We start from the raw sequence: 10595 nt of genomic DNA on the forward strand, positions 1-10595 counted from the left end.
TTCAAAACACCCTTACTGAAGTATCTCAAAATATGCATGGATCTCTCTGTAGCATCAAGTTTACATGGCATCAAAATAACAGCAGAACGGGGACTAAAATCAGCAACATCATGATGCCTAGTTTGCATGCTTGTGCTAGTCACCACATTGAACACAAAAAATACATGGCATACACCTCTATAAAGAAGACATAGCATATATCAAAACACATGTAGACATCAACCTCATAGGATGCACAAATCAATCATGGCAAAAATGACAAAAGAGCTCGTTCTGTTAATAGACAGCAGAAAACATCATGAAGCACTCTTACAATGATGATTCAGGCATCTAGATGAGCTCAAATGAATATGATGCAATGAAATGAAATGATGTACTCGTCGAGACGAACAATTTGACATACTACACTCATGAAACAGAGCTACGGATGCAGAGATACAATACGATGAACATGTCATGATTATTACTGCAGATCTGGGGACTTGGTCGTTTTCAGGAAAAAAATATGTGAGCGCGATTTAGCTATACTATGCAAGGGCGGGATTTCGCGGGGGTTGCTCACCCATTGGGCTGAGCCCAGAAGTGGAGAGGCCCTGGCAGGCCGGGCGCTGGGCTGGGCCTCCGGCTGGAGCTGGCCGGGCTGGCGCGCTGCTTGGCCTTGGGGAGGCCGGCGGCCCATGCGCAGAAGGGAGGCGGACGGTGGCGGCTGGGGACGCAGCTCCGGCGAGCGCGACGGCCGGGAAGGCGCCGGAGATGGTCCGGGAGGGCAGATCCGGCCGGAGCAGGTGGTGGGGAGCCGTGGGGGCGCGGGCGCGGGGTGGATCCGGGTCGGGACAGTGAGCACAGGGCTCCGGCGCGGTGGAGCTTCACGGGCGGGACGGCCACCCATGGCGGCGGCGACAGCGGCTGTTCCCTGCAGGGGCGGACAGAGAGGGAGGTGAGACAGGGAGGAAGGAGGAGGAAGGAGGCGGGGCGCTATCCTGGGGGTCGCCGGCAGAGGCTCCGGTGGCCAGCGATGCAGGCAGCGGCGCAGAGGAGCTCGGGGTCGAGGGGCTCCTCCCCTCGATCCGATCGGGAGCGGGAGGCGCGGGGCGCTGGCGCAGAGCGGGCTTTGGGGCCCAGATGTGGCCCAGGGCGGGCCCGATCTGGGCCGGGAGGGCCGCGGCGGCGGGAGTGGAGGCAGGGGCGCGTGGCGCGCGTGGGTTGGAGGAGGAGGGCGGCTGCGGCGGCGCTGTCCGCTCAGGTGACGCCATGTGGCGGAGAGGGAGAGGGTCGGTGCGGAAAACGATGAGGGTGGCGGCGCTGGAGGTTATGGGAGGCTACGGGGCTAGGTTAGGGTAGGTTTTAGACTAGGCTTAGTCCAAAATGGGCAGGTGGGGTGTCTATATATAGACAAAGGCTAGGGTTTGGTGGGTTTAGGGGGGTTTTCGGACCCTCGGATCGCGATTGAGCGGCTCCGGACAGAGGGGGAACTAGGTGGGCTGCGGTGGGCTGTGCTAGAAAAAGCCAAGGGCTGCGGGATAGAAGAGAGAGAGGCCCGGCGGCAGTTTCGAAGACCGAAACATCCGACGAAGGTACCGGCAACGGTACCGCTATATTTAACGGTTGGGCTATCAAATGGACTCCGAATGCGACGAAACTTGGCAGGCGGCCTGTCTACACTATAATAAGACCGCACGACAAGTTGCAACCCATTCCGAGAACATTTTTATGCCACTTATAAAATAATATTTCGGAGGTGCCGCGGGCGCGTGCGAGTGTGGTCTGGACTCCGAACGGACAACGGAGAGAACCGGGAGGACCCGAACGGATGCAAGTTTTGAAAAACATGCAGATGAAATGCAGATGATGACATGGCAAAATGCAACACGCAAGCAAATGACATGGCAACAAAGGCGAATAACTGGCAGACACCTGGCGCATCGGATCCGGGGCGTTACATCCTGGCGGCCGAGTCACGCATCCTCGCTCAGCAGGCGGCCTTCTTCCCCAAGCACTCCGCCAATCTTGCTTCCCGTGGTGGTGGCCGGGATGGTCGTGGAGGTGGCAGCAGTGGCGGACGAGGAGGCTACAACAACAACTCCGGCCCTCCTTGCTACAACGACAACTTCGGCGGTGGCTCCTCTGGTGGTGCGCCACGCAAGCAAGGTGGTGATCGTGAACGCTGCCAGATCTGCAAGGAGGATGGCCATGGAGCGTGGCGATGCAGAAAACGCTACGACAAGGGCTACAACAACAATGTCCGAAACCCCACAGGAGGCGTTGGTGGCGGACATGGTGGCGGCAACAATGGTGGCGGCGGTGGTGGCAATGGCGGCCAATATCGATCTGCCAATGCTGCGCATTCATACGGTGTAGATACCAACTGGTATCTTGACACCGGGGCAACCGATCATATCACTGGCGAGCTCGACAAGCTGGCTGTTCGGGACCGCTACACCGGCAACGAACAGATACACACCGCTAGCGGGCAAGGTATGGCCATTGCACACGTTGGACATTCAGTTTTATCTACTCCCTCCGGCTCATTCAACTTGAACAATATTCTTCATGTTCCTAAATCTGAGCAAAGCCTTCTTTCTGCCTATCAACTCATGAAAGACAATGACGTGTTTATTGAACTTCATCCTGAAACTTTTCTTGTCAAGGATCAGGCTTCCCGGAGGACCATACTTCAAAACAAGAGTAGATGGCGCCTATTCCCGGTCACCGGGCACCACAGTGCTCCCCAACGGCAAGCCCTTGGAGCAATTAAACCATCTACATCCCGGTGGCACAAGTGCCTAGGACATCCCTCCTTTCCGGTAGTCCAGAAAATTGTTCGAGATTTTAATCTTCCTATGTCCAATAAACAAGATCACTTCCTCGTGTGTGATGCATGTCAGATGGCCAAGAGCCACCAACTTCCCTATCCTCGCTCAGTTAGTGAATCCAAAGCTCCTTTAGAGCTTATTTTTTCAGATGTTTGGGGTCCTGGACCCATCTCTGTAGGTAAACAAAAATATTATGTCAGTTTCATTGATGATTTTAGCAAATTCAGTTGGATTTATTTGCTTAAGAACAAGTCTGATGTGTTTGAGAAATTTCATCTCTTTCAAGCTCATGTTGAAGTTTGTTTAACCGCAAAATTATTGCTATGCAAACAGATTGGGGTGGTGAGTACCAGAGTTTGCACTCTTTCTTTGAACGCATTGGTATTACTCATCATGTCTCTTGCCCCCACGCTCACCAACAGAATGGATCTGCCAAGCGAAAACATCGTCACATAGTGGAAGTTGGCCTCTCCCTTCTAGCTCATGCTTTTATGCCTCTCAAGTTTTGGGATGAAGCATTCCTCACAGCGGTATATCTCATTAACCATGTTCCTAGTAGAGTTATCAAAAATCAAACTCCACTAGAACGACTCTTTGGCACTAAACCCAACTATAATTTTCTGCGTATCTTTGGTTGTGCTGTTTGGCCTAATTTGCGCCCGTTCAACAAACACAAACTCGAGTTCCGTTCAAAGCAATGCGCCTTCTTGGGTTATAGTAGTCTCCACAAAGGCTACAAATGCCTAGACATCTCCTCCGGACGTGTGTATATTTCTCGAGATGTCGTCTTCGATGAACAAGTTTTCCCTTTTTCTAGTCTTCATCCCAATGCCGGCACCCAACTACGCAAAGAACTTGTTTTGCTGCCACCTCATCTTTTGCCTTCACCCAATTTTGTTCCAGGGGGAGTCGATGCTACTGGTCTTGTGTCTATGGCTAATACGCTTGATGAAGAGTCTGCTCATAGTGTGCAGGAAACAGGGCCGGACACTCATGCAGAAAATGGTGAAGAAATTGGTGAAAACATGCATGATTTTATGCAGCACGCAGATAATCCAGGCGCAGCCTCCGATGCTGATTCTGGCGGGCGAATCTCCTCGGGATCCGGCTCGGCAGGCGCGTCAGGCAGATCTCCCGCGGGATCGGCGCCAGCAGATGTGCCAGGCGATCGGCCGGGCGGGCCCTCTGCCCCGTTGTTCCCTGGTGGGGCTACCTGTGCCTCGGCGGATTCTCTTTCTGTGGGCGAGCACGCTCCACGTGGTCGGCCTGGCGCGCCGCGCCCGACCCAGCCGACCGCGCGCACTGACCCGGGCGAGCCGGACCCCACCCACCCGACCGCGTGCACTGGCCCGGGTGGGCCAAGCCCCTCTCAGCCAATCGTGTCGAGTCCGCCGCGGCCAAGTGGCGTTTCTGTACCAGGCGCTGTGGCTGGATCGGCCGAATCTCCACATGAGTTCGCCCTCGGATCTTGTGCGGCTGACTCTGGGTCTTCTATGGCTCATTCGGATTCTGGCGTTTCTACTTCTTCCAACAGGCTGCAAATTCAAGCCGCTCGACCACCTCCGCCCTCTCCTACTCGTACACACACCAGATCTCAGAGTGGCATTGCTAAACCAAGAGTTTACAAAGATGGGTGTATTCGGTGGGGGTCTTTTTGTGCTGCAGGTGAACCTAGGAATCTGCGAGATGCTCTTGATGATCCGAAGTGGAGAAAGGCAATGGACAAGGAATACTCCGTCCTCATGGACAACAAAACCTGGCGCTTAGTTCCACCTGTCAAAGGGAGGAACGTGATTGACTGCAAATGGGTGTACAAGATAAAGAGGAAGTCTGATGGCACCATTGACAGGTATAAGGCACGGTTAGTTGCTAAAGGCTTTAAGCAAAGGTATGGAGTTGACTATGAAGACACTTTTAGCCCTGTGGTAAAAGCTGCTACTATCCGGTTAATTCTTTCCATTGCAATTTCTCGAAATTGGTGCATGCGTCAACTAGATGTGAAGAACGCGTTTTTGCACGGTGTTCTGGAAGAGGAAGTCTTTATGAGGCAACCTCCTGGGTATGAGAGCTCAGTCTCACCACGCCATGTCTACAAGCTTGATAAAGCATCATATGGCTTGAAGCAAGCACCAAGAGCCTGGTATTATCGATTGTACTCCAAACTTCGGTCACTTGGTTCCTTTGCCTCCAAAGGAGACACCTCATTGTTTTTCTATCATCGGCATGGAGTAACTATGTTTATGCTCATATACGTTGATGATATTATTGTTACAAGTTCTTCACCCAAAGCAGTTGCAGCTCTTCTTAAGGATCTGAGTTTGGATTTTGCTTTAAAAGATTTAGGTGCTTTGCACTTCTTCCTTGGTATTGAGGTGAAAAATGTTGTAAGTGGAGTTCTTCTGTCACAAGAGAAATATGTGCAAGAGATACTTCAGCGGATGGGAATGACAGGGTGTAAACCTTCCCCTACACCTTTGTCCACCTCTGAGAAGTTATCTCTTCGAGATGGCGATATTCTTACATCTGAAGACTCCACTCGGTATAGGAGTATTGTAGGAGCATTACAATACCTCACATTGACCCGGCCAGACATTGCATATGTTGTTAATAAGGTTTGTCAATTCTTACATGCTCCTACTATTGTTCATTGGACTGCTGTAAAAAGGATACTCAGATACCTTCAAGGAACACAGAGTCATGGACTTAAGCTTTGCAAGTTAGACTCTACGCTTATCAGTGCGTTTTCTGATGCGGATTGGGCAGGCTGTCCTGATGACAGGAGGTCCACTGGAGGTTTTGCAGTTTTTCTTGGTGGAAATCTGATTTCATGGAGTGCTCGTAAGCAGGCTACGGTCTCCAGGTCTAGTACAGAGGCTGAGTACAAGGCCCTAGCTAATGCCACTGCTGAAGTAATTTGGGTTCAAAACATGTTGACAGAGTTGGGTGTTCATCATCCCAAGGCAGCATCATTGTGGTGTGACAATTTGGGTGCTACGTATTTGTCTGCCAACCCTGTTTTTCATGCCAGGACGAAGCACATAGATATAGATTATCACTTTGTTCGAGAACGGGTCGCTAACAAGCTGTTGAATGTTCGCTTTGTTCCTACTGGTGATCAAGTTGCAGATGGGTTTACTAAACCCCTTTCTTTGAGGCAGCTGGAGGCATTTCGACGCAATCTCAACTTAGATAAGTTATGATTGAGGGGGAGTGTTAAACGATGTACATACGGTATCCTATAAACCGTATAGTGTATGTGTGCGTGTAGTTGTTGTAACCGGTTAGGTTGTTGTGATTGCATCTTATCCTAGCATATGACTTGGAGATCAATCCACAACCTAACAACCTTGTAATTTCGCAGCCCTTGATGGCTATATTAACACGCACGCGTCCCTGCTAACCGCATACGCTTAAGCCTCATTTTCTATAGCTCCGACCAACCTCGGATCAGCAGATCCTGAGGTAAACACACATTTCTACCATGTTTCTTTTTCTTTTCTTTTCTTTTGCTGGGATACCATGTTTCTTTTTCATTTGCACGATTGTTAGGAGTGAGTCGGGACACCATTTAAGTTGTCAGCCATGACCCCCTCTCTGACAAATTATTATCGGCTATAAAAAGCTTCAGTTCACCCCACAGTTGACATTTCACATGTGGTAACACAATTATGTCAGTTTATTTTCTTTTGTGAGATAACTTGGTGTTCGACGGCAGAGAGATCTGATCGAAGCTGGTGTCCAAGGAACCCTGAACGTGATGAGGTCCTGCGTGAGAGCGGGGACGGTGAAGCGGGTGATACTCACATCTTCAGACGCCGCGGTGTCGAGGAGACCCCTGCACGGCGGCGGACACGTGCTGGACGAGAGCTCCTGGTCCGATGTTGAGTATCTCAGAGCCAACAAGCCACCAACTTGGGTACATCAATCTTTTTATTCTGTTTCTCTGACGAAGGCAATATTGGTTATGTGTAATTTGCATGGCAGGGATACGCGGTGTCCAAGGTGCTTCTGGAGAAGGCGGCCAACGAATTCGCGGAGGAGAACAACATGAGCCTTGTCACCATGTTGCCCGTGTACACCTTGGGTGCGTCGCCGGATTCCAAGGCCAGAACCAGCGTCCCCATCACCCTTTCCCTGTTATCCGGTCAGAGAGAGGCATCCCTGCTTGCATTTCTCTGTGTTTTTTACAGCTTAGTCAGCACTTGCTAACTGAAATATGCAGGAAGGCAAGTTTTGGTTTCAGGGAGGTGTTGATTTCATTAGTCTTGCTAACAGGGACGAATCCAAGGGGGGACGAGGGGGGGCGAGACCCCCCCTAACAAATCTTCCCCCCGTTGATAGCGATCAGTCAGATCCTAATTACGCGGACGTTTGTACTTGATTCGCCCCCCCTATGTGTGTTACAATACGTGAAGCCAGCCCATGTATTTTTTCTTTTTGAGAAACTGAAGCCAGCCCATATATACCAGAATAAAAGAACTAGCAAAGGAAAAAGCCCAACAAATACGAAGCCCAGCAGCAGCGCACGGTCAGCCCCTTTTATTTCTTGTCGACAAGATCTTATCGCTGCATCACCCAGATTGCGTTTTCTTGCGATCTTTTTACCCATCGTCTGCTCAGGTCTTCGCGTACCGCCGTCCGCCGCCACGATAATTTCTCCGGCGTCCAAGCCAAGTTCAGAAGTGGACTGCTTTCCCCCACCCCACGGCTTCATAGGTACACGGTTAATCCTGCTTACTCTTTTACTTCATCTCCTGAATTTTATTTTGTTTAAATCTGTGCGGCTGTGCCATTAAAAAACTACAATCATTAAATGTTAATCATCGGCATCAGCCAACAACAAAGGGATCAGGGAAATCACCACCACCATGAGTGACCACAAAGCTGATAACATATGACATCCTATATGCCTATATGGTAAGTCCACTCTCCCAATTAGCCTCAGTTTGAAATCTCAGATTTTTATTGTCTAATATGAAGTATTGATGATTGATTTGAATGGACAAAATAAATTGGGAATCAACTGATTGTACTGTACATTAAAGTTTTCTGTACAACTAATTTTTCCTCTAAAAAGTAAATATTGTAGTGCTATTTTTGTAGTGTTTACAGCAGTGAAAACATGAGTTCCGGCTTATGCTTTTTGCATGCTTTAAACTACTCTTGGCTTGGCCAATGCTCATTAATCTATAAAAGCTCAAGTGTAAAACTCGCCCTCCCTATACCAAATTTCTGGCTTCGTCCCTGCTTGCTAAGTCTTAGTCAAGTCTCAGTCGATGCTATATTCATGGGATCTTACATTAAGATCTGTGCAAAATTTTATTTTCAGTTTTTTTTCCTTTTCTCTCTTGCATATTATATCACTTGACTGAGTTTTGATTAAATCTAATAAGACCTAGCTACACCCTAATTTGATTGGTGACACACGTCTGCATGTCATGTACGTTTTGCAGGCGACGAGGCACAGCTGGGCGTCCTGTTAGGCCTGCAGGCGGTCACAGATGACTCCCTGGCGATATGCCATGTGGACGACCTCTGTCGTGCCAAGGTGTTCGTCGCCGAGAATGAGTCCTCGGCAGGAAGGTACATCTGCTGCAGCAACAACACCACCATCCTGCAACTTGCTCATCTCCTTGCGGAGAAGTGCCCACAATACAACTTGAAACCCGAACGGTATGTGAACCGGTTGTCTAAACTACTCGACACACTCATGTATATTTTTGTTGTTGGTTTAACGACATCCAACATATATGTTTTGCAGCTTTGATGGGTACCCAGAGAAGCCGAGAGTGTGTCTGTCGTCCGAGAAGCTCATCGGGGAAGGATTCACGTTCAAGTACAATGACCTGAGTGAAATCTTCGATGACCTCGTCGAGTACGGCAGGACCACAGGGATTCTTCCCTACTGATATGTATGTCAGTTGCTGATCAATATGTGATCAGAACTAAAATGTCGTCTCAAATAAGCCATAAAAACTAGCGCTTGTGTTTTGAACTTTTGATGCCTTAAGATGCTATAGTTCTTCCCTGTGTGAAAAAAAAAACAGACGGGATAGCAAAAAACCTCAATCAGACACTCTTGCTGGCATGCACAATGGGTTGTCCGGGTCGACTAGCCTGAGCCCGATGCAGCCTGTTCCACGACGAGGCACATCGTGCGGGCTCAACCTAGCCCAAGTCCCAACACTAGGGTTGTGTGTGTTAGTACATAAGAGAGGAGAAGTGGTGGTAGCAACCAAAATAGAGCAGCAGATCATTCTCCATGTGAATATGCCTGCAGAGGAGAGGTCATTGCAGCGTGTTTATGAAGCTCACCCAGGTACGACACCATCGAGGAACATGTGAGGTTTTGTCCCCCTCCACTGTCTAGCCAGAGTTGGGGACTATTCTATTGGCCCTCCTTGGTGCCTGCTTCTCTCGAACGACAATCTTTCCAGCTTGTGGTCGACATCGTCTTCTTGTCTATATCATTGACTTTTTGGTCGCTGCTTCTACAATATCCCGTCATTCAATAAGATTGCTCCGGAGAGACAGAGGCCCAGAGGTGGCAATGAGTTTCGCTCATGCAAGGCGTCAATGGATACAGAGGAAGACGGTGATGATTTCTTTAAAAACTCGCTATTAATTTCTTATTTTTGTAAGTAAGTTCTCATAAGGGTTGGCTTTATTTAATTTATGGCCTTCGGCCTTTCACAAAAAAAGATGCACATGTGGCGACTACTAATGCCACATCACCTTAAGTGAACCAACCGTCAACAACCATGACCAAATAAGTTGAAATTAGGTGGTCCAAAAACTTTCTTTAAGCGATAAACCCTACAAAAGTAAAGGCTTCACGATGATTGGGATTTCGGGTTTAGGGTAAAGCGGGGTTTTGCGTTACTTACTCATTACTTGATTTTTTTGCGGGTATTGATCATTACTTGAAATTCGGTGTGTCATAGGCTCGGAGCATACCAACAGCGCTTGCCCACAAATGGTCAGCTAGTTCAGTTCCACAAGAAGATACTCCCCCAATTCAGGATAGCCGCGAAATCAAACAATCCTCCGGAAAAAAAATTCACCACCCCATAATTCGAAACTGCCTCTTCCCTAGGCCCCCTCCCGTCCTAGGTTCGAAGCAATGGAGAACATGATGTCATCTTCGCCTTCGACACGGCTGTCCCCTATCTATGGAGATCCTCATTACGTGAGAGAGGTTTTTCATTGACCGGAATTCCTCTCAAAGTAATATAGCTCCTTTGTGTCAATTTTCTAAAATGATGAAACATATGTTGCTTTAATCACAGAAACATACAACAAAGTTTTCACTAAAAAAACAACCACACATAAAGATAGTAACAGCATAACAAAAAAATTGAATTACAACAAGTTGTAGCACTGGTAGAAAAAGAGGCTTCCGTCCAGCCCCATTAGTCGCGAAACTGTAGGAACCGTGACTAATGAAGTCTTTAGTCGCGGTTCGGCAGACGAACCGCGACCAAAGGCCTGGGCCCAGGGCGCTCGGTGGCCAGCTGGTGCACGTGAGGGGCTTTAGTCGCGGTTGGCCAGGCCAACCGCGACTAAAGGTGCGCAAAGGCCTTTAGTCGCGGTTGGCCAGGCCAACCGCGACTAAAGCTCCTCCCCTATATATACCAGTTCAGCACGCTCACTTAGCCATTTGGTGCCACTTCTCTTCACAAGCTTCACAAGGGGGTGTAGGTTTGCTTTTGGTTCCTCTTATGCACACAAGGTGTTTGATGAAATGCCCTAAGAGGGTGAAACAAACATGATATGAAGTGT

At 49.1% G+C, this 10595-nt stretch overlaps 1 protein-coding gene across 1 annotated transcript in view; it reads left to right on the forward strand.

The window, feature by feature from the left end:
• Positions 1 to 8722, forward strand: part of LOC123042239 (anthocyanidin reductase ((2S)-flavan-3-ol-forming)) — a 41609-nt gene extending 32887 nt beyond the window's left edge. The window contains exons 3-7 of the mRNA XM_044464733.1: positions 6268 to 6275; positions 6529 to 6729; positions 6798 to 6957; positions 8267 to 8486; positions 8575 to 8722. Of these exons, the coding sequence (XP_044320668.1) occupies positions 6268 to 6275; positions 6529 to 6729; positions 6798 to 6957; positions 8267 to 8486; positions 8575 to 8722 (737 nt within the window). The remainder of the gene's footprint in view (positions 1 to 6267; positions 6276 to 6528; positions 6730 to 6797; positions 6958 to 8266; positions 8487 to 8574) is intronic.
• Positions 8723 to 10595: the final 1873 nt, after the last annotated feature.

The sequence above is a fragment of the Triticum aestivum genome, chromosome 2B (genome assembly GCF_018294505.1).
Source record: "Triticum aestivum cultivar Chinese Spring chromosome 2B, IWGSC CS RefSeq v2.1, whole genome shotgun sequence".
In the NCBI taxonomy this organism is placed as follows: domain Eukaryota; kingdom Viridiplantae; phylum Streptophyta; class Magnoliopsida; order Poales; family Poaceae; genus Triticum; species Triticum aestivum.